Consider the following 23,868-nt stretch of genomic DNA (forward strand, 5'->3'; position numbering starts at 1 on the left):
AGGGGAGTTGATGACAACAAACTTACCAACAACAGTTGTTAGTAAGAAAATGCAACATGGTGAGCAGCAGTGTGGATTCAAATTCCATTATACCCTGAAGAAAAATCTTTTTAAACCCAAGTGACTTTACCACTTGAAGGACATTACCATTTAAGCAGACAGAGACAAACAGTCAGAAGCCAGAATTGGACAATCAAAACTGTTTACACTATTCTAGATGTGGTCTGACTTGTGCCTTGTATAGTTTTAGCAAGAGCTGAAAATGTGTTGCTGGAAAAATGCAGCAGGTCAGGCAGCATCCAAGGAGTAGGAGAATCGACATTTCGGGCATGAACCCTTCTTCAGGAAGAAGGGCTCATGCCCGAAACGTCGATTCTCCTGCTCCTTGGATGCTGCCTGACCTGCTGCGCTTTTCCAGCAACACATTTTCAGCTCTGATCTCCAGCATCTGCAGTCCTCACTTTCTCCTCGATAGTTTTAGCAAGCCCTCCCTATTTTTATAGTCTAGATTAGAGTGGTGCTGGAAAACCACAGCAGGTCAGGCAGCATCCGAGGAGCAGGAAAATCCCTATTTTTATACTCCATTCCCAAGGCTTTCAGTTCAGAGCTTGGTAAGAGGTGCAAAGAAAACAATGTTGATGAGGAAAAGATTTAACATTTGCCATCCTGTGAAGAAGTAGTAATCATAGGCCTCTTCCGATTTTATGGCAACTGCTGTGTCTGTCTCTGTAGTATTAAACTCTGGTATACAGTTTATTTTCCTTATTTATTGTATTACAGTAAGTTTTCATTTAAAGTTGACACAGTTAATGTAGTTTGCTTTAAAATTGATAACAAAATGAGAACAGTACATTTGTTTAAGATTGTGAAATTCAGAATTCCTGTTCTGTGGCCTGTGTGTTCTCAAGACCAAGTTAAAAATCACAATTTAACTTGGTCCACCCCAGTCCAACACCAGTACCTCCACATCATGTTCTCAAGACCTTTTCCCCATGTTTCTACTGTTGAACTTAGTCCTTAAATCCTTCCTCTGGCTCCTGCCCCTGCTCTCACTCCTTCTTTAACCATTTACACCACTCCTCCCCTCTATTCTTATTTGTTACCTCTGGTGTCCACTTCTCTCCTGGCTTCTTAGTTATACTGTGAACTTACACTACACTGAAGTCCTGAGCTCTGCTATGGCAGCAGAAGTTGGTCAGTGCGGTTAGTTCTATCTACACCAAAAAGCTTATGCCACTAGATGGAGCTTGACAAATTGAAACCTCCTGAGGTGAGTGGATTGGAGTACAGTATTTGCAGTACTTATATTGGATTTCTTCTATTTTTAAAATGTATGTTTTTTTAAGGTTATTTTATTTGTATATGTAAGCATTTAAGAATGTACACCATTCCACATTAATAATGTTTTAAAGTTGCTTCCTGGTCTGTAAGTACCTACTGTCAACGTTCCTAATGTTAAAACGTGAAGTTACTTAAAGGATGGAATGCCACTTGGTGCATAAATGCATTGACTTTGAGTTCTGGAAACTGCTGCCATGCATAGATCTTAGAGGTCCACACAGCATAAATCAGAGGGAATGCAACTTACTGCATATATTATATATATTTTAATGATGTTTTTAGTATATTTTGTTTATATTTATTGATTTATTTTGTTTTGCAAGTTATTTCAGTGGGCAATGCACAGTACTGCACATGTATGACACAGTAAGACCATAGGACATAGGAGCAGAAATTACGCCATTCAGCCCATTAAGTCTACTTCACCAATCATGACTGACAAGTTTCTCAACCCTATTCACCCGCTTCCACCCTTGATACTCAAGAACTTATTCATCTCAGTCTTAAATATACTCAATGACCTGGCCTCCACGGTCTTCTATGGCAATTAATTCCATAGATTCACCACCCTCTGGCTGAAGAAGTTTCTCCTTATCTCTATTCCAAAAGATCTCTTTAGTCTAAGGCTATGCTCTCGGGTCCTAATCTCTCCTACCAATGGAAACATCTTCCCAACATCTACTCTGTCCAGACCATCGGTATTCTGTATGTTTCAATTAGTTGCTTCCTCATCCTTTTAAACTCCAATGAGTATAGACCCAGAATGTTCAAGTGTTCCTCATATGTTAAGCTTTTCATTCCTGGGACCATCCTCATGAATCTCCTTTGCTACAAAGCCAGTACACCCTACCTGAGATATGAAGCCCAAAACTGCACACAATACTCCTGTCTCCTTACCCCTCAATCCCTTTGTGCTTTTATCCCATGTGTTATATTAGTCCATTAAGCACTGGCAAATGGGCCTAGATTTATTTAGGATATCTGATCGTACGAGTTGGACCGAAGGGTCTGTTTCAGTACTGTGTTTGTCTATGACTACAAAAAGGCATAAGAACCCGTTGAGGTCACGTCTCATTACACGCCGCCAGGTGCCGCTGCCGCTGGAGTTTGCAACGGGCGTCGCTGAGCTTCAGGAGAGTGTCGCTAGGAGTCGCTGCCACTGGAGTCTACAGCCGGCATTTTGCTCAACTTCAGTTTGGTGCCGTTAGGAGCCGCTGCCGCTGGAGTCGACAGCCGACAGCCGACATTTTGCTCGGCTTCAGTTGGTTCCGCTAGGAGCCGCTGCTGCGGGCGTTCGCCAGTGTGTGTTGTCGGTCTCTTCTCGCTGACAGACCGAGCTTGTGACCGGTTTCTCAGGGTTGGGTCCGCACCCGGCGGAATATTTTCTTCCGCTGCGGGCCTCACTCTGGGAAGCCCGGTTCGAGTTCGTTGATTTTTTTTTAATTGGCCCGTCTCGCACTGCTGTTTGACCCTCCTTATCGCTCCCCACAAGCTGCCCTGACTCTACCCACCTTCCCCGGGGCTCCGCAGTCGTTGCCTTGGCCTTTCTCATCGACCCCCAACCCCCACTTTCTCAGACCACCCTCCCCCTCCCCCCCTCCATCGGGGGAGCTTTCACTGGCTCCACGGACCCTGTTGTTGAAGTTACCGCGGGTGTTGCTGCGTGTGTTGAGGCCGGGCCTGGCTCCCGATTGTCAAATTGCCCAGTGGCGGTGCGGCCTCTGTGTCACCCCCGCGGTCTCCCGCTGGGGATTTCGGCCCCTTGTCCCAGAGCTGAGCCCTGGCTCTGCAATGCCGGGTCCGGCTACCGGGAGCAGGGCCCGCGTGTACGCCGAAGTAAACAGCCTGAAACCCCGCGAGTACTGGGATTACGAGTCACACGTTCCTGAATGGGGGTAAGAGACCCAGTATATTGTAGCGGTGAGGTTAAGATATGACTTGAATGCATAGACATCTGTCTGTAGGCGGGAATATATAGATGTTTGTTGAATGGAAATGTATCTACCGCAAAAAATAGCAATGCTTAGATGTGATTTCGAAACCTGTTAGAAATGTAAATAGATGTCCGGCGGACGTTTGAAAGCGTGTATAGAATATGGAAACGTGTAAAACGTAAAGAAATGTGAAAATTGTTCATGGAAGTAGTCCCTAATTATTATAAAGTGGACTGTAATTGGCTTGGTTATATTTGTACATCTAATTAAGTTCATTACGCAAGGAACGCTGTGCAAACATGTTCTATCGTGGTGTGATTTTTCAATCCTACGTTAATGAACTGCCCCACCTCAAAAAGTCCATATCAATCATCATTAGCTTTTTCAGTTATTAATGGTGTAGAAATGAAAATTAGTTGAACCACTTGTGCATGCCAAACTCTATCTTGAATCTAGAATCTAAAAGTTTACTATTTAGGTTGCCAACTCTTGTTTGAACTATTTGGAAGACTATTTGATTTCTTTAAGTATTTTCCTAAATGATAAACCAGGATGATAAACCAAATGGATCCTCTTGCTTATTAGCTTAATTCACTGATGAGATACTGGTGCTTAGATCCGTCACATAGAGGCTAGTAAAGTGATTAACATTAATGCCTTTAACATAGAGGCTAGTAAAGTGATTAACATTAATGCAAGCTTTCTACTGTTTAGGTATTTTTAATGTTTTTGTCAATGTATACAGGTGTGTTATGATATACCTCTGGAGTAGGTGGAACTTGGACCTTCTAGCTCAGAGGTAGGGACACTCTGAGCCACAGGAGTCCTCTATTAAGGCATTTTATGTTTGGGGTCTTGTCAATTTATACCTAAATACCAGGTCTGCAGTAAACATTGACACATCCCAACTTTGAAACGTTGTGCCCTCCATATTGGGTAAGCTGAAACTATTAAGTGCTTCTCTGAAAGACACTAACTTTGGATTCCTTTCTGGTGATAGGCATGTACCATACATGGCAAAAAAAAAGTTGCTAATGACCTGATAACATATATTTTCCATAAACACTGACTTGTGTGAGGTTGCCCTATTTTTATGTAGAATATTTGCTTTAGCATTGGAATTTTTACAAGAACAAGCTGTTGTTTTCATGTAAATTAAAATTGTGAGGTTTTACTTGTGATAGTATTGACAGTAAAGTCTAGGTTAAGATGGTAATTCAAACAAGGATTGAATGCTGTCTGGTGGTACAGTTGAAAGGTATCCAAGATGTCCTCGGATCTGACCAGTGAGGAGTTAATTATTGAGATTTGTTTCACTCGTGCTTTAGGTCTAAGATCCAGACACATTTCCAGAGGTAAATGGTGGTTCTTACGTGGTCAATAGGCTGCACCCAATTTCTATGAAGCTCAGCTTAGTTCTCAGTAGCGTTGGCTGCCATTTATGTGTCTTTAGAACTTAAAAGCATCTTGGTACAATAATTATATGCACAGCACACAAAATAGTCTCTTGTCCAAATTTGCATCAACTTGCGATATACAAACATTAACATGTCACGGCAAATTCAGAGTTGATTGTATTGGTGGAGATAACAATGAAGTTCTTGACTATGCAAATAACTACTAAGGATCCATAAATATTTTAATATCTTCTCACTGAAAGTTGGCAAAGGCTAAATATGTGTGAATATTTGAGAATTGAATATTTGACTATGAACATGTATTTAAAATGCTTAGAATAGAGAAGGGACTCAAGACTCTTAGTAAGTGGTGGAATTGGCAATGGGAATGAAAATTGAAAACATTTTGAAATGTGTAAAGTTAGATTACTGTTACGGAGATGATTAAAACAATCATGGAATGAAGTTCTACACACTCCAGCTCTGCTTTTTCTTCAGTGTGCTCTGTTACTTTCTCATCCAGTCTAGTTGTAGTCTTTTCCAGGTAAACACTTGGAAGACCTAAAACCACCGTCGCTACCTTCAGCAAAAATACTGTGTCCTCCCATCTAACTCCATAACCTTTCTGCTGCAACCTTGATTTCCTGATTTATCTCTAGCTGACTAGTAGATCCCTTATTGTTCCTCACAAACACTACTGATTTACAACTCAAAAAAAAATTGTTTTCTTTGTACACCTCATTTATGCCTTAGTCATCCCCTGACTTATTATTCTGCTGCCACACTGGCTTGCATTCCATTCCTTATAAACCAAAATTGTACTGGTTCTCCTACCTTAACCTGTACCAAGTGTTGATCCTGTCTTATTTTGACTCTTCGTCCTTGAACACCTCATTATTTTGGAACTTCTCTAGCTTTACTTTCCTGCTTTCCTGTCCCTGACATGTTCATTGTCCAATTTTGACCTTAATTGCAACCCTGTTTCTCACTAATGTTGACCATGCTTTCAGCTGTCAAGACTGTATGCTCTGGAATCTTGAAGAAGGGTTAGTCCCGAAACATTGACTTCTCTACCACCTGATGCTGCCTGGCTTGCTGTGTTTTTCCAGCCTCCTGTCTGGAATTCTGTCCCTCGATCTGCCTGTCTCTTCAGCTTCCTCTCCTTTGACAATCCTTAAAACCTGACTTTAATCAAAATATTTGGAAACTTTTTCCGACTTTTGCTTTGTTCTTATACTTTCCCTGAAGCACCATATACAGTTTTTTTTCTGTATTGAAGGTGTTCTGTAAATTCAAATTGTTCTAGACAAGGTGAGAATAGAGCATGATACTCTTCACATCTCAACCCTGCTGTCAAGGAGAGATGGTGACCTGGTAAACAAATTGCAAATGATGTGGGTATCGGTCCATTTTATCCATTTTGTAGTATACAAGTTTGTCCAAGATGCTACATATTCTACTGTTGAAGGAAATAAAAGACACTCCCACAACATCCAGACTAACAGTAGTTTCAACACACCATGTACAAGTCACGTAGAATAGCATATAACACAACAAGCAGAATCCTGTGCTAGATTACTTAATCTGTGAGTCTGAATCTCAGATTTACCTCATAAAGCAATAAATTAATTGGGCCTCAAAGCAAAATAATTGGTATTTGAGGCTGATATCTAGTATTAGGAGATTCTTGCAAGGAAAACTTTAGAAATAAAAATTTCTTGGCTTCAAATTAGATTATTGGGCAGCCTCTTTAGAATGCAAGCTAAGGGATGGAGCAAATTAGGAAAAAGAGATTTCTGGCCTAAAGTCAGGAAATGCTTTCACACAGAATGAAGGTTAAAAACTCTCATCATGTGGATGTTCTGCTGTTGGTACATGAATGTCTGTTGAAGGGTGAGCTAGATGAGCCAAATGTTGCATTCTTTTGTGTTTAGCTTTGGAATCATCAAATTGTTTAGAAACTGAAGGCACAATTTTATTTAAAGCAACTAAATCTAATGCTATTTTATCGTGTAAAAGGGAAATAGTTATGAGAGATCGGTGATCATGATTATCTTAAGATTTAAGCTAGCTAAGGGAAAGGACAAGGGGCAATGTGAAGTAAAAAAAAAATTAAGTTGGAGAGGGATGAGAATAGATGTGAACTGGGTAAAATGGAAACAAATGTGCTGTATCAGAACAGTGGACTGCCTTAAAAAAACAGTTGATATGCTTCCGGTACCTTTGTACAAAGACAAAATATAGGGCAGCCAAAGTCATAGATTCTTGGATGACGAAGCTGAGAGTATGTTAAAGCAGAAAATGGGGGTTTTATGACCGATTGATAAGAGGTTCAATACTCCCTGAATATAGAAACCTCAACTGAAAAAGAAATCAGAGGCAGGAACGATATGAGTAGGGACTGACAGCTATTATGAAAGGAAATCCAAAGATATACTGTAAGAGCTTAAATAGTAAAACAGCAGTGACAGGAGGAGTGGGACAGATTATGCATCCAAAAAGGAGTCTATATATGGGAGGGAAGTATTAGATTTTAACCCATCAGGACTGGATCAGATGCATTTGATGACCTTGAGGGAGGCTGTTGCAGATGTCCTGACCATAATCATCCAGTTCTCAATGTGGGGTGGTGCTAGGGCACTGGAAAATGTTACAACCGTCAAAATTGCAAGGACCACTCGGGCATCGACAGGGCAGTCAGTTTAAGCTAGATGGCCAAAAAGCTTTTCGAGATGATTATCAGAAACAAAAGCCTGTTGTGCATGTGTGAAGTAGTTGGAGAAAGTAAGCAAGAATTTGTTCAAAGTAGTTATGTCAAAAACAGCTTGGTATGATTATGGGTGTAGTTGAGCTCAATATGTGTCACTGATTTCCAAAGGATGTCTGATGAAGTACAGCAATAAGATTTCATGCAAATCTGGAGCCCATGAAATAAAATAAAATAACTGCAGAATGAATGTGAAGTTATCTGAATGATGTGTAACTGTAGTGAATGGTTGTTTGTATTTTCCACTGGAAGATGTGTTATACAGAAGATGGATTTTCGAACCACTACTTTTCTTGATGAATATATGACGCAGACTTGAATGTGCATTACTCAACTTCAAACTTGGAGAGGGCAAAACTTAGAAATGTTGTGAACTGGGCGGAGGACAGTGATAGATTTCAAGAGAAAGTAGCCAAGTGCTAATATAAGATGACACAGTATAGAAGTGTGAAGTGATACGTTTTGAGGAAGAGGAGGGCAAAGCAATATAAACGGAAGGCTAAAATTCTAAAAGTGTTACATGTACAGAGACGCCCAGGGATACGTGCATGCAAATCTTAGAAAGTGGCCGGATTGGTTGAGAAAGTACCTTAAAAGGCATATGGGATGCTGGCAGTCATAAATTGAAGCACAGTACAAAATCAAGGAAGCTATGGTGATTTTTTCTAAAACAGTATTTTGGCCTCAGCTGGCATTTGTCTGATTCTGGATACTGCTGTAGGAATGGAGTTCAATGGTCTTTTAGCAAGGATGTGAGCAAATGTGTGTCAGAATAGTTCCAGGGATGAAGAGTCTCATTTATGGAGGTTGTTTGGAAATAAAGATTGAGATTTTGAGAATGGTGTTCAAAATAAAGAAGGGTGTGGACAAAGTAAATGGGGAGAAACTGTTCCTGTTGGCAGGAGAGTTGATGACCAAAGATAACTGATTTAAGGTGGTTGACAAAAGAGCACAAGAAGATGAAGACCATTTTGACTCAGTATGTTTACGATATCCAGTGCTTTGTGTGTGTGCTGGAGGCTTATATACAGTAGTTGGGACTTTCAAAGGGAAATGGATAATACATCAAGAACATTTACAGGAAGATACTAGGTGTGGGATTGTTCCTGGAGAAAGTTGGCACACAGGTGTAGATATAGGTGGGTATTTCTCAGCTTGGAGATGAGCTGAAAATGGTGGTCTCCAGGAATTGGTCTTGGGACCCTTGTTTTTTTTAATTTTTATGTGAATGATTTTCAGATTGGTGTTGAAGGCAAAGTCTCTAAATTTGCAGATAATACTAAGCTAGTGAATTGTGAGGATGATGCTGAACAACTTCAGAGGGGCATTGACAAGTTGGCCAAATGGGCAGACACCTGGAAAATGAACTTCAATGCAGAGAAATGAAGTAATACATTTTGGTAGAAGAAACATGGACAATGCAGGTTCAGTGTTACAAATTTGAGGGGAGTACAGGAGCAAATGTGCATGATTCTCTGAAGGTGGCCAGGCAAATTGAAACAGTTGTTAAGAAGGCTTATAGGATCCTTGGGTTTATACAGAGACAGAACATAAAAGCAAAGAAGTGATGCTACACCTCTACAAATCATTGGTTGTACCACATTTGGAGTATTGTATTCAGTTCTGGGCACCTTATTTAAGGAAAGATATTAAAGCCCTGGTGAGAGTGATTAGCAGATTTGCTATAATGATACCAGGAATGAAGGCTTTTAAATACAAGGAAAGGATTAGTTTAGTTTGGAAACTTGGTTGGCACTGAAGTGTTTGTTTCCGTGCTGTATGACTCTGACTGAGATTGGTGCTTATTCTTCTTGTAGTAGAGAAGATAGAGATGACCTAATTAAAGTGTTCAAAATAATGAACGACTTTGACAGGGTAAAGAAGGATATTCTGTTTCCACTAGTTGGTATGTCAGTGACTAGAGGCCACAATTTCAAGATTGTCAGCAAGAAAGCGAGAAATAAAACCGGAGAAAAGATTTACTCCATAGGATTTGGAATGTGTTGCCTGGGAGAGTGGTGGAGACTATTCCATAGGAGATTTAAAAAGAGAACTGGATATATGTTTGAAAGCCATGAAGTTAGAGGGCTGTGGAGATAGGGCTGGAAAGTGGGACTAGCTGGGTAGCCAGTTCAGAAATGATGGGTTGAATGGTCCGTACTGTAAAATTCTATGAATCTACTTTGGGCCAAACAGCCATTCCACAATTCAATTAAATGTAGCTTTAGTGAGAGATTGGAAGCAAATTATTTCAAACCTTGAACACCAGGTTTATTGCAAACCTGAATTCCTGTAATATTTCAAGCCAGAAATAACCTGTTGACATGAAGTGTATATTATTAAGGAAACCACAATTGTGTCAGCAATATACTGTAAAGAGCCAACAGATGAATGATCATTTTTAAGGAATTAAAGGAGGACTGTTGGTCACGACACTAATAGTAGAGTACCGTGGGGCTCTCTTTAGCATCTGCTTTTGGTTTAACATTTTATCTAGTGTATCATTATCTGATTATCTAGCCAAGCTCCTAAATAGGGCTGAAATACACAGTTTATGAATGAATGCTGCTGGCGTAAAGAGTCAAAAATATCCAGGCTATTCAATCTGAATCCAAGGTGAGATTATTGAGTAGAAAAGAGGAATCAGACTCAATAACATTTTCTTGTGTATTATTTTAAGGTTGGTTGAATTCTGTGTTGAAATAAAAGAAAAACCCTGTTGTGCCTTAAGAATTGTTTTATGGAAGCAAAAACAGGAAATGGTGCAAATATGTGGAGGGTATGTAGACACAGCATTCAAAATACGCAGCAGTGGGTGAATTCACTCAATTTCTTGAGTAACTTTTGAAAATTAAAATTTCAAGAAACCCCTTCATATTTCCTTATTCACTGTGAGCAAGAGAATGTATAGCTCATTTAGAGGAGCAGCAAGCAGGTGCGAGAGAGAGAGAGATCCTGAGAGGAGCTGCTTTTCCCACTTTCTGATGCGGTCTCTCCCATGCTTGTAACTCCAGCTCCTTTAATCATAGATTCTCTCCCTCTGCTCTGGCTACCTCTCCTGTCATGAGTTTTGTTTCTGGAGGAACAGCAAGGCAGGAGGAAGAGAAGGCCTGTCATTACATAAGTGATTTTTGCTTGTGCAGTTACCAGTTGTTTGGAGGAGAGGCAGAAGACGCTGTAAATGAAAACTGAGGCTAGTGGCAGTATTCAGTAATGAGGCCAGGAGTGTGCCCAGGGAACTGTTTGTAATTAAAATGTTCTCATGGACCCTTTCGGTTGAGATGCTACTCAAGGGGCAGGAGGAGTCATCTGGGATCTGGACTCCTCGAGCCTCCAATCAACCTTGTTTTACCCCAGATCCAGTTGCTGTCCACTTAGATGGATGACCTTTATTTCTCCTGTCGTGACAAAGCCTGGATGAATTTACAAGATGGTGAGAAGTGGAAAGAAAATTTGCAGAGGTTTCGGTTAATGGGGCAGTTGTGCATCTGGGGAGTCTGGGTCTCTCTCAATGAACAGCTGTTCAGTGCACATAAGTTTAATCTTGCTTATAACTTCTAAAGCTCCTACGAAATATCACTTTGAAATTTGAACAGCAGAGCTATTGTGAAAATAACAAAAGATAAGTATTGGCATGTTAATATCCAAATATCATTATCACTTGAGCAATGTTCTCTGAGTTTCTTTAACTTTCATTTTGATTGAAGTTTGTTCCTTCCCAAACATCTTAATTTGATAATACCATAACTCATGTTCCTTTCGTTCATCCAATCGATGTATCCTTGAACCTTCCATGATCATGTGAAGATTCTTTAGTTTGGAAAATATGACTGATATGTGAATAATGTCTAAATTACACCATTCTTTCTCTGGTTAACTTGGTGATGCAGCGTTAATTTATGGGCTGCATTTATCGTCTGTGCTGTTGTTAAATGAGTGCACACGTGCAAATAGCATTCTACATCACTGCAAAGTGATGGAATGACAGCTACCTGGAACAAAGGTGGTGCTGTTCATCTAGTCACAGGGTGGAGATAAACTTGAGCATATTCATTATAGAGTTGGGAAAAAATGCAATAATTTGCAGTAGTAGCTTCACATTTTCTATCTCTCATCAGGGCCACATGGCCTGAGCAATATCTCCCCTTTCATCTCTTGCTAACTCTCTGGTTCAGGAGCTAGCTCTTGCTCCATAATGTCACTTAAAAACAACCCCTCTTTGTCACTGAACTGACCCAGTAGGTAACGTCCCCAAGCCCTCTAAGGCCAGGCTCAGGTTGATGTGCTGCTAGAGTTGAACTGTTGTTTATTGGCTTATTTGTAATATGTTGTGCATTGTCAATTATATAAAGGCAAGAGTGTTTCTAGATTTTAAGAGCATACCTTTCATGACGTGTTTTTCTTCCCATCAGAAGTTTGGCGACATCGGCATAACATCGTGGGCCGAAGGGCCTGTTCTGTGCTGTACTTTTCTATGATTTATATGTTCTATGTGCAGCTTTGGAAGTGTCAGCTTCTATCATTACATTTTACCAATAGAACAAATGGTGATCCAAGGTGTTTTACCAAAGAACCTGATGTATCCCTTCCTGCCTGTTTCAAACAAAACTCTTATTGAGTAAACGGTCCTCAGTGTCACTGTTAGGGGAGTGGTATCATAGGTTCCTCCACTCATGAGCAAACTGTTTAGGGAAGGCTTGAATCAGACATGCACTTTCAACAAAAGTCTGCACATATTCAGGTTCTGATGTGTTCTGCACATTTGCAGATACATTCTGGCAGTGGTTGTCTTGTCGCAGCTATGACACATCACGGGAACCATTGCTCATGCACAGGCTTCGATGGTCGACATTAGTGGCCACCTTTTGTTTTAGAAACACACAATTCATCATTTGAATCCCTCTGTTCAACAGGTGTGCACTTAAACTTTGGTACCCTTCTGTATTCTTCACTAAGTGAAAATATGGAGAGGAAAGAAACTTTGGTTTTGTTCCATCAATTTAAAGAACTCTGGCAACTAATTGCTTGTAATTAATTCCTCAAATGAGTTGCAGATGTGTGATTCATTCCCATAAATTACCTGGTGCCCAGCAGTTGGAGTTTTCAGCTTAGAAAGAGAATGAATCATTTGTTTGTCACAAATTAACATTTTTTTTAAGGATTGATAGGAAACTTTAATAGGAGAATTTTGCTGTCAATTATCTGAATGTTAAAGACTGGAGGTAAACCAATCTTATGTCGTTTATCCTACCTTGTCTGAGAGATACAAATAGATAAATGTCTTAGACAAGAGCACTATCATCCCTAGGTATGTCATGTCTCCCTGACAGGTCAGACCCAGTAGAGGTGGTGCCATACTGGTACACATTTGGGAGTGAGTTGTCCTTGGCAATTCTCAGCATTAACTTTGGACTTCATGAAAGTTTAATGGTATCAGGTCAACTGTGGCCAAAGAACCTTCCTGATTACCATAAGTACAATGTTCTGATTGGGGAGCTTCAATGTCTATTGCCAGCAGTGGCAAAGGAGCACATTACTGACCAAGTTACTGTGGGCTGTAAGTAGCAAACTTTTATTCATGTACATTTTGTGGCCTCATGGCTAGCATGTCCCTCACTCTAACATTACCATAAAGCTGAGGGATCAACTCTGACTCAGTAAAGAGTGTCTGGAGCAACACGAGTCGCACAGCTAAAAATGTGTTATTAACCTGATGAAGCTACAACATAGGGTTACTTACATGCCAAGCAGTGGAAGTTGCATGCAATAAACAGTTGAGAATCCCACCAGCAGTGGATCAAAATTGAACTTCTACAATCTGGCCACATTCAATTGTGAATGGTGGTGGATAATTAAACCACCATTAACTGGAGGAGGATGCTCAATAAATATTCTCAATGATGGGAACACCTAGCACATTAATGTAAAGGATGAAGATGAAGCATTTGCAAACATCTTTGGCTGTACTTGCCAACTGAATGATCCATCTTGGCTGCCACCTGAGATTCCTGGCATTGCATGCCAGGCTTCAGGTAATTTGAATTCACTTCATGTGAAGTGACTGAAGGCAGTAGATATCACGAAGAGTATGGGTGCTCGCCATTTGTGCTCTAGAACAGCTGCACTCTCCCTGTCAATTGTTCCAGTACCACTTAAACATTGGCATCTGTCTGACAATCTTGTAAATTGTCCAGTTATGTCTGTCCACAGAAGACCACCTGACCAATTACCATCCCATCGTGTTATTCTTGACCATTAATAAATTAACGGAAAGTGTTATCAACAGTGCTATGATATGGTAATTATTCAGCAAAACTTCCTTACTGCTTTGCAGTTTGGCTTCTCCCAGTGTCCCTTGGTCCAAAGCAAAACAGCTATCTTAAGAGATTTGAGAGCGGCTGCCCTTGACATCAAGAAGGCATTAGACTGAATGTAGCATCAAGTAGCTCCAGCAAAACTGAAGACAGTGAAAACTTTGGGTGTGGAGTAAGTAAGTCTGTCCACTGAAGTCATACTTCACATAAAGGGAGATAGTTGTGGTTGTTGGAGGTCAGTCATCTCTGTACCAGAACTTTGTGGGGTTTCCTCAGGGTAGTTGTCATAACTCAGTCAAATGCTTCAATAATGGCCTTCCCATCGTCAAAGAAGGTGGAGGATGTTTACGATGTGTGCCCTGTTCAGTACCAAACACAGTTTGTTCATGCCCAGCAAGACCAGGATAGTGTTTTGGCTTGGGTTGATGAGTGTCAATAATTGTAAATAAATTACAAGTGCTGGATCATCGCCAATAAAAGAGAAGCTAACTAGCTTACCTCGTCATTCGAAGGCATTACCATCTGGAAATCTCCGATCATCAACATTCTGGATCTTGCTATTAAACAAAGCCCGTCATATAAATATTATGGCTACAGAGTAGCTGGGAATTCTGCAGCACATTACTCTCAATCTGACTCTTTGAAATCAATCTACATGGCTGAAGTCAGGAACATGATGGAAGACAGATGCAAGAAGGAACTCTCCCACTTGAGAGCTTCCCTCCCAGTCTCTCCAATCTGACTTGGAACTACAGCAAACGGTGTTTCAACTGGCACTTTATGAACCAGCACTCAAAACTGGCAAAAATTATAGTTTACTGTATTTTTCTGTCCAATTATTATAGTTTTTAATTTATATACCTCATTGTAAATATACTTGCTCAGTTGAATGGTTACATGAAATATCAACAATTGATTTAATTTCAAAACAGTTTCTCCTCAAATATCCTGATTTACCATGACATCTGAGTAGTCAGTTGAGGGTGCAAATGAGAAGGCTCTCTGCAGATGAGTTTATTTAAGGCAGAGTTGCGTTATTATTTGAGTGACTTATGCTGTGAGTAAAGTGCACCAATGATGTGTATACCCCTATGTTATGTTTGTTACTTAGTGTATGTTTTTACTTTAATAATGTGGACCTCTTGATTATCTGGAATATGTGATCAACTGGCCCATTGGTGCCACTTAATAAAAAGTTTGCTGTATGTCTTCATTCCTTTTTTTTTCCACTGGATCAAAATTCTGAAGTTCCTCCCTAACAGAACTGATAGGTGTAGCATGCCAAATGGTTCATTACCACCTTCTTGAGGATATTTGAGAACAACAAATACGAGCCTAGCCAGCGATGCCTACATCCCAAGAAAGAATAAAAAATACTAAAATAATCCAACATGCAAACCCAAGACAATGTTACTATAAAATTGTATCATCTAATAATGGAGCTAGTACCAGAATGTAGGTCTCAAGAAAATCTGAGCCCTTGATATTTTTCAAACGAAAGAAAAATTTATCCTAGTCAGACATCGATGAAGTGAAAGAAAGTTGAGTCTTCAGGACAGTTACCTTTCATCTGCTTAAAGACAAGATAACTTTGTAGCTCTTGACGTGCAAAACAGCCTTGACTGAAACTTTGTAGATTCATAGTTTGCAGGGGAGTCTGAAGACACTCTGTTGAACAACAGAAAATTCCCTTGAGGGAATTTCTAAAATTAATGTAGTATAACCCCTAGAGTTTCTCCAAATGTACAACTGAAGATGATTGGTGTGCAGCTGTGCCAATAGTGTGTGATGCAGTCTCCTGCTTCAGTGACATTTGCTGTATTTTGGTACAAAAATGACTTCAGTAAGTATCAGGAAAAGCAGTCAATACTTGAAGATAGAATGTCTGTTTATTGCCGTGGTTTATACAGAGAGCCTGTTGGAGGGGTACCATCCAATCAATAAGAAAGTAATGATTCTCAGACTTGAAATTGTGAATTGTAACTGCAAATATTGGCACATTTTTCCTGAGCTTCTGAAAAAAATACTGTCAGTTATTTGAAAGAAGGTGCCAGTGTTGTATTGGGGTGGACAAAGTTAAAAGTCACAACACCAAGAAGCAGCATTCCAAAAGCTTGTACTTCCAAATCAACCTGTAACGTAGTATTGTAATTTTTAACTTACAAGATAACTGTTATCGTTGCAAAGCCTTTCTAAATTTACAAGGGTACATCAACAAGTATAATGAGTATAGGGCCAAATTAAATGGTAGCATTCTCCACATTTGGTTTTTATATTTGGTATGTCTTACTGCAGATGGAAAAGTGATAGCCTCCCAGATATCCCAGACTCTCCCAAATGCAGTTTAAATACATGGCTATATCTGGTGTACACATTCATTAGATTTCTCTAACTCAGTTGGTGTTTCTGGGAAAAGCTAGCTTTCCTACTCTGTCTGTCTGTGTCTCACTCTCTCCTACTCTCTCTCTTCCTTCTCTCGCTCTCCTCTCTCCTCTCTCCTCTCCTCCTCCCTCTCCCTCTCCCTCTCTCCCTCTCTCCCTCTCTCCCTCTCTCCCTCTCTCCCTCTCTCCCTCTCTCCCACTCTCCCTCTCTCCCTCTCTCCCTCTCTCCCTCTCTCCCTCTCTCCCACTCTCCCACTCTCCCACTCTCCACTCTCCCACTCTCCCACTCTCCCACTCTCCCACTCTCCCACTCTCCCACTCTCCCTCTCTCCCTCTCTCCCTCTCTCCCTCTCTCCCTCTCTCCCTCTCTCCCTCTCTCCCTCTCTCCCTCTCTCCCACTCTCCCACTCTCCCACTCTCCCACTCTCCCACTCTCCCACTCTCCACTCTCCCACTCTCCCACTCTCCCACTCTCCCACTCTCCCACCCTCCCACCCTCCCACCCTCCCACCCTCCCACCCTCCCACCCTCCCTCCCTCCCACCCTCCCACCCTCCCACCCTCCCTCCCACCCTCCCTCCCTCCCACCCTCCCTCCCTCCCTCCCTCCCTCCCTCCCTCCCTCCCTCCCTCCCTCCCTCCCTCCCTCCCTCCCTCCCTCCCTCCCTCCCTCCCTCCCTCCCTCCCTCCCTCCCTCCCTCCTCCCTCCCTCTCCCTCTCCCTCTCCCTCTCTTTCTCCCCCCCTCTCCCCCCCCCTCCCTCTCTTTCTCCCCCCCTCTCTCTCCCCCCCCCCCTCTCCCTCTCTTTCTCCCCCCCTCTCTCTCCCCCCCCTCTCTCTCCTACCCTCTCTCTCTCTCTCTCTCTCCTACTCTCTCTCTCTCTCTCTCTCTCTCTCTCTCTCTCTCTCCCTCTCTCTCTCTCTCTCCCTCTCTCTCTCTCTCTCTCTCCTACCCTCCCTCTCTCTCTCTCTCTCCTACCCTCTCTCTCTCTCTCTCTCTCCTACCCTCTCTCTCTCTCTCTCTCTCTCCTACCCTCTCTCTCTCTCTCTCTCTCCTACCCTCTCTCTCTTTCTCCTTTTCTCTTTTTGTCTGTCTCTCTTGACTACATTGATTTATAAATCATTCATTCTCCTGGTCAAATCCTTTCATGGCCTGACACCCTCTCATCTTTAGAATTTGCTCCAACCCTACAACCTCAGGGGACTGTACAGACCTTCAACTTTGATATTGTGTAAACCCTATTCCCATTGCCCTGTCATTAGTGACAAGTCATCGAAACCTCAAGATCCTGAATTCCCCACCTAAACCCCTCACCTCTCCTCTTACATCCTACAGATTACTTGTCCAAACCATCAGGCAGCCATCTTAATCCCATTTGTTTTATCTTAGTGGCAGTTTTTATTTAATTCTTCTGTGAAATACCTCACCAATATTTTATTGCCTTGAGGGTGTTCTATAAATATAACATCTTTACTTATCTTTAGCAAAGTGATACAGTAAAAATGATAAATTTTGTGATTTCATTTTGTATCAGCATTGGACCACAGATTTGCTAACGATCAAGGTAAAAACTTCTTTAAGCCAAAGTTGCAGTAAATTGCATTTTTCAACCAAACCAATATGGGAGGTTTGAGCTTGCAAAACTACAATATATTGTGACGGAACTTCTGTAGCCAACTATGGTAGAGAATTGCAATGAATTAGCACTTTGTGAAAACAATGCTTCTTACCTCAGTCTACGTGGCCTACCTCTTATTCTAAGACTCTGTCCCCTCATTCTAGATACCCCAGCCAGCGAACTATGCTTCCTACATATAATCTATCAAGTTCTGGAAGAATTTCATGCTTTAGTTAGATTGCACCTTGTTCTTCAAAACATGAGAGAATTCAGGTCAAGTCTGCTCCCTTATAGCATTGAATTAATACTTGAATGTTTTAATGTTTGTTTATCATCCTGATTTTGCTTGTTTTCTTGCTTATTAAATGTTCTTTGTTTGAAATTCCCTAGTTAATAGGGAACATTCAGCAGGCAATATAATCAGCTTTAACTGCTATTAGTAAGCCTTGCTACTAGTAATAAAACTTTTGAAATTAATAAATTGTACCTAAATTTTGAAAATAAATATGAAAAGTACCAAGCAATCAACCTACTATCTGTTGCCCTGTGATGCCATAGTTGACTTTTCTCAAAATGTAGTTAATCTGTTCACTGCTGTCCCTGGGCCCTCCTCTTAATCATTCTATGGGTGCTGCTGTCCTGTTTCTGGGTTCTCTTTTCTCTTTTTTTTGCCATGTGGCTCGAATACCGGTTTAACCCAGAGTCAAGAGACTGCCTGTTAGGCAGAACCAATGCTGTACACTACAAGGAGTCATGTATGTATGCCTTGATGTCTATTGTGTGTTTTCAAGGACTTGAAGGTGAGCCTTCAAGGGTTTAATGGAGCAGAACTGCTTTCTGGCATTGAGCATGTGACTGAGATATTCATAGTTTGCTTCAGGCATTTTGCTCCCCAACTCCCATTTTCTAAACAGTTTATAAATTTTTCTCTAAACAAAGTATAGGCATTCTAAACATGCTGTCGCCATGAACTGAATGAATATCTAATATTGTTACAATAGTGCATGCAGACTATAGCAGTCTATAGGATTTCAGTGAGTCCCTCTCTCACTGCACACCCCAGGTAATCTCCTCTGCCCAGAAGCTCTTCAGCCACATTCTCAAACCGACTCACTACCACAGCCACATCTCCTTCCTCAGCACCTGCCTATGGAACCGACTGACTCCGGACTAAGGTCAGACCAACAAAATTTGGACCCAACCAGTACCTACAACAAATCCGAAGCCTCCAGCAACAGCCCTCCCTCCGGATCCTTCGCTCCACGCTTGCAGCCATGCGCCACTACCTACATTCCCTGCAATTAGACCTACTCCAGCTCAGGACAACACTCTCACAGACCTGCAAAGGACCTCTACTGTTCTTCATCCACAGAAGAATCCATACACTAAACAAACAGTTCTTTTTAGCCATATCGGAAATTAAAGACAGTAAGTACCAAAAACTTTCATGTACTTAGCCCGACACTCTGGGTTCCTCAACTGTTCCAGAATCTTCCATCGGCCTCCGAAATCACTCCGGTGCCATGAACCACGCGGCTGCTACAGCGCCCGCGGCAACAACTGCCGCCGCGAACCATGCAGGTCCTTGGACTCCTCCATCGCCAGACCATAGCAACACGACGGTTGGAGGAAGAGCGCCTCATCTTCTGCCTCGGAACCCTCCAACCACAAGGGATGAACTCAAATTTCTCCAGTTTCCTCATTTCCCCTCCCCCCCACCTTATCTCAGTCAAATCCCTCAAACTCAGCACCGCCTTCCTAACCTGCAATCTTCTTCCTGACCTCTCCGCCCCCACCCCCACTCCGGCCTATCACCCTCACCTTGACCTCCTTCCACCTATCACATTTCCAAAACCCCTCTCCCAAGTCCCTTCTCCTTACCTTTTATACACACTTTCCTCATTCCTGAAGAAGGGCTCATGCCCGAAACGTTAATTCTTCTGCTCCTTGGATGCTGCCTGACCTGCGCTTTTCCAGCAACACATTTTCAGCTCTGATCTCCAGTATCTGCAGTCCTCACTTTCTCCTCCATGCAGTCTATACTCAGCCAAGAGCCTTTTGTTATCTAAAATTTTGTCATTTCCTGGAAGTTCTCCCTGATATGGCATTATTGGCTGTCAGCATTTTGCGAGCATCACCCCCAAGGGGTCCTTGTTCCATGAGCCTGGACTCGGCGTATTTATAGACTTTTCAAGCTTAGGACAATGTACTCCAAGTTCAAGCCACATTGAGCATGGCTCCCTGAATAATAATCAAAAATAAGACTTTATCTGCTAGTTGTAGAGCATGGCTGTAATTATGATGTTTCTACTGCTACTTAAATTCTCCAATATGTATGTCTTTGGTTCTAGATAAAGCAGTGCTTTCCAACATTGAATTGCTTCGAGAACATAGGGTTTTTAAGGTGGGAAAAAATGAAATGTGCAGTAAGCAGGTGTGTTTGTTGGGAAGGCTCTATCTACTCCATTTTTCACTTAGCATATGCAAGTGCACAGTTGCAGCATTATTTGCAGGTCTGAGGGTGGTTAGGTTGCACTACCATTTTGTACTAAACACCATCTATTCTCTTGTTCAGGCTTTTCATTCTATCCATTGTGGTGTTGCCCCTTCTGTGGTTTCTTTTTCCTTTGCATTCTTTTTGAACAATATAGTTGCTAGGTCATCACCTACGCAAGTCGCGAGAGTCGTAATTTCACAGTATTTGTCTGAAACAAAATACTGGAGACTGACTTCATTCGATAGGTTCATGGTAATGTGAAGTTCATAACGAACTGAGTTTTGGATTTTGGCATGTTTGTACGTGTAATTAGTTCAGTGTTGCTGGCATTGGGCATATGAGCTGTTACTTAAACTTTTTTTCCCTAAAGTGTCAGCTCAAATCATTGTCCTGTCAGTCACTGGGAGCGTAAGTGTTATTACAATGCAGTAAGGACACAGACATTTTAAAATCTTTTAGATTTGAAATAGAAATAACTATGTCCAAAGAAATTAAGTTTCATCACTAAGAAGCAAACGAATAACTAACCTGAAGAGTGAATTAGATTTAAACTAGGTATAGCAAGATAAGAGGGAAAGAGATTGCATTGGGAAGGAGGAAAAGAGTCAAAGTTAAAATACAAAATGTTATTTGTTCAAATCTCAAAGGTGAATTTACACATAATTGAATTAATGATTATTTTGTTTAAAATATACTTTTGGTGTTATGGCACAGCTCAAAACTACTGAGGCAAGTTTTAATTTTGGTTTACTTTACAAATCCAGCATATTCTGTAATAAAAGTAGCAGGGAGCTTAAGGGTGAGCTGCAGGTTTTGTGACAGACAGCAGAGTGGTATAACTCTATGACATTATAGCTCTTGACAGCTCGTGGAATATTTCTTTAGTTGAATTTGCTGACTGGTCAATAACAACAACATGTTCTGTGAGCAGTTACTTTTAAAACAGGATTTGAACCGTACATTATGAACTGGAACCTGGTGAATATTTGCTTATTCATGGTTTTTCTTTGAATTTTGATCCACAGCTTGGTCTGTCAAAACAGAAATGTTGACAGTCTTGGTTGCTAAAGACTATGAGGTCACTTGAAAGTGATGCAAAGAATGGTTGCTATTCGTAAACGAAGCTGCTGGGAAGTTGTTGTGAATAAGAGGGTTCCAACATGACACTCAGCAATCATGAAGGTTATAATTGTTACTAATCAATGAGATAAAAAAAAATCAAGGCCACTCATTTATACTTATTACCCAATAAGCTATTTCAAAAATGACTGATTTTTAAAAAATCAACATTGCTGAGTTTGGATAGTTGATCAGTGGTAGCAGTATAACTTGCACAGTTCCTTTGCAGCAGTAACAAAGTGGTGTACTGTTGCTGGTGTCATAGTTCTAATGAAATATTGAATCAAGGTCCTTTCTGTAGATGAGTGGTATAATTTTGAAGAAGAGTAACTTGTTCTCCCTGGAATAAAGCTGTTGAAAGGGGGAGAAGTACAATGGGATCATAAGGGAATGTTAGGGAAAGGCTACGGGAGGTTAGTAATCAAAGGCGCAGTGGATCAAAAGAGGAAAAGAATGATGGTTATAAAGAAGACTCAATGTCAATTCAGAATAGGTTCTGAGGATTTTTTTTTTAAACAGCAAGAAAAAGCACAGAAAACAAGAAGCAGGTGCTGGGGTGGGAGAAGAGGGAAGTGTTCAAATGGAGGAAAGAATTCATGGTTTGAAGTTGTAGAACTTAATGTTGAATCCAGAAGGCTGTAAAGTGCCTATCTAAGAATTAAAATGTTATTTCTTTAGCTTGAATTGACTTCACTGGAATGCTGCATCAGACCTAGGACTGAAATGTGAGCATAAATACATATGTGCACTGAAATGGCAAATGACTGAAAATTGGGGGTCATGCTTGCTGATCAAAAAGGTGTAAAGTGGTTACTCAAACTGTATTTGCTGTCTCCAGTGTAAAGAAAGTGGGATTGAGTGTGGACCAAGTTAAAAGTTATACAAGTAGATTTCTACTTCGTATAGGAGTGGAGTGGTTGAGGCCAATGAACAGTCAGGAGAGAGAAGGTACAGGAACAAGTCTTGTATACTGAGATTACATGGAAACGTATTGATGGGAGGGAGGTGGTAGTGGTGTGGAGGCTGTGGCATGGGCATGATGGAGGAATGGGCTCAGGTGCTGTAGGACAAACAATTGCTACAGAGTACTGAAGGGGGAAGGGAAGATGTTTGGCAAATTGCTGAAGGTGGCAGAATTGGCAGATGATCCTTTGAAAGCCAAGGGTGGTGGATGGCAAATAAGAAGAGTGCTGTGGTGTTCAGGATGGGAAGTGCTGTGTAAAAGTGAAAGAGGAAGTGTAGGAAATGGGTTGGATGTGGCTGTGGGGTGGAGATGGAGGGATTTGAGGGAAAGGAAGGCCTGTCAAAGCATCTTTGTGGAAGGAAGCATATAACAGATGTACTGCACAACTGTGAAAGTGGAACTGATGTCCTTGCTGATGTCCTGGTCAATATTTATAGCTTAAGTGGCAGCTTCAAACATATTAACCCATCATTAATATATCATTGCTTGTGGGAGCTTGCTTACCATGTTTCCTACAATGACAATGGTAACTATGCTGCAAAAGTCCTCTCTTGGGATAAGTGTATTGGGATGTTCTGAGATTGTCAAAGGCATTGTATAAATACAAGTTTGTTTCCTTTTTGTAGTGGATATATTTATATGAAAAGACATATTTTTTGTATTTTAGAAAAAAAACGATTTTGGTCAGCTGCCTACACTCAAGGTTGAAAAGCATCCTTCAGTTTAAAAAAAAGTCTGAACTTTTTAGGACTTTAAATGGAATTTTCTCCGAGGAATAAATGAACTTTTTCAGGAATCTGTGTGCTAGACACTGTGCAGACTTCTAATGTAAACACATTGTCCTGTATCACAGAAGATTTGTTCTGGGGGTTATTGTGTTGTCTAGTTGCTGCCACTTTATTACTGTGATCTGCTTTCCTGACCTGGCTCTAGAGACTGTACTGTCACACACAAATGGAGTTGATATGATATCCTATATGATTCCTATCTGATCCTGGTCCATGTGTGATTGGTGTTGGAGGTCTCTCCTCTTACTGTCTCTTCAAAGAGATCAAGTATATGCAGAGGAACCTCTATCATCCAGCATTTGATAATCCGAATTTCAGATTGTCTGGCAAGATTGCAAGGTTCCGATGCTTGGCTAAACTGTTGTGGAATTCCATTATCCAAACAAAATACTCCCCGCCCGTGTTACTTGGATAATCGAGATTCCTCCGCATTGTGCAATGTTAGCTGGATCCATAGAGTATAAGTGAGGCAGAGTCTCAATTGGAATAATATTACACCTTCAGTAGTGGATGAATGCATCATTCTACAATGTCTTATTAATACTCCTTCATGAACTTTTAAGCTGTTTAAGTTTACATTGAGACCATATATTGCTATTATTTCTGAGATGAGAAGATTGTGGAAGTTACACTTAGCTATTAAAGCAGGTGAGAAAGGAAATCCACAGTTACAGCTCTGTTGGTGTAACTTGTTCAAAAATTATTTCGATGTGTAAATAAGAATGAAGTGACTGAACACCTTGAACATTTAT

At 41.0% G+C, this 23,868-nt stretch overlaps 1 protein-coding gene across 3 annotated transcripts in view; it reads left to right on the forward strand.

Annotated features, from left to right (window-relative positions):
• Positions 1-2,660: 2,660 nt before the first annotated feature.
• Positions 2,661-23,868, forward strand: part of csnk2a2b (casein kinase 2, alpha prime polypeptide b) — a 69,094-nt gene continuing 47,886 nt past the window's right edge. The window contains exon 1 of one of the 3 annotated variants that reach the window (XR_015759989.1): positions 2,661-3,236. Coding sequence is in view for 2 of the 3 variants with exons in the window: in XM_043707288.2 (XP_043563223.1) it covers positions 3,133-3,236 (104 nt within the window). In the remaining variant the exon portion in view is untranslated. The remainder of the gene's footprint in view (positions 3,237-23,868) is intronic. The other 2 variants (XM_043707288.2, XM_043707287.2) reach the window with 2 other exon arrangements.

Source organism: Chiloscyllium plagiosum, unplaced genomic scaffold, assembly GCF_037043375.1.
Source record: "Chiloscyllium plagiosum isolate Xiang-an unplaced genomic scaffold, Cpla_swu_hap1 HiC_scaffold_17, whole genome shotgun sequence".
Lineage (NCBI taxonomy): Eukaryota > Metazoa > Chordata > Chondrichthyes > Orectolobiformes > Hemiscylliidae > Chiloscyllium > Chiloscyllium plagiosum.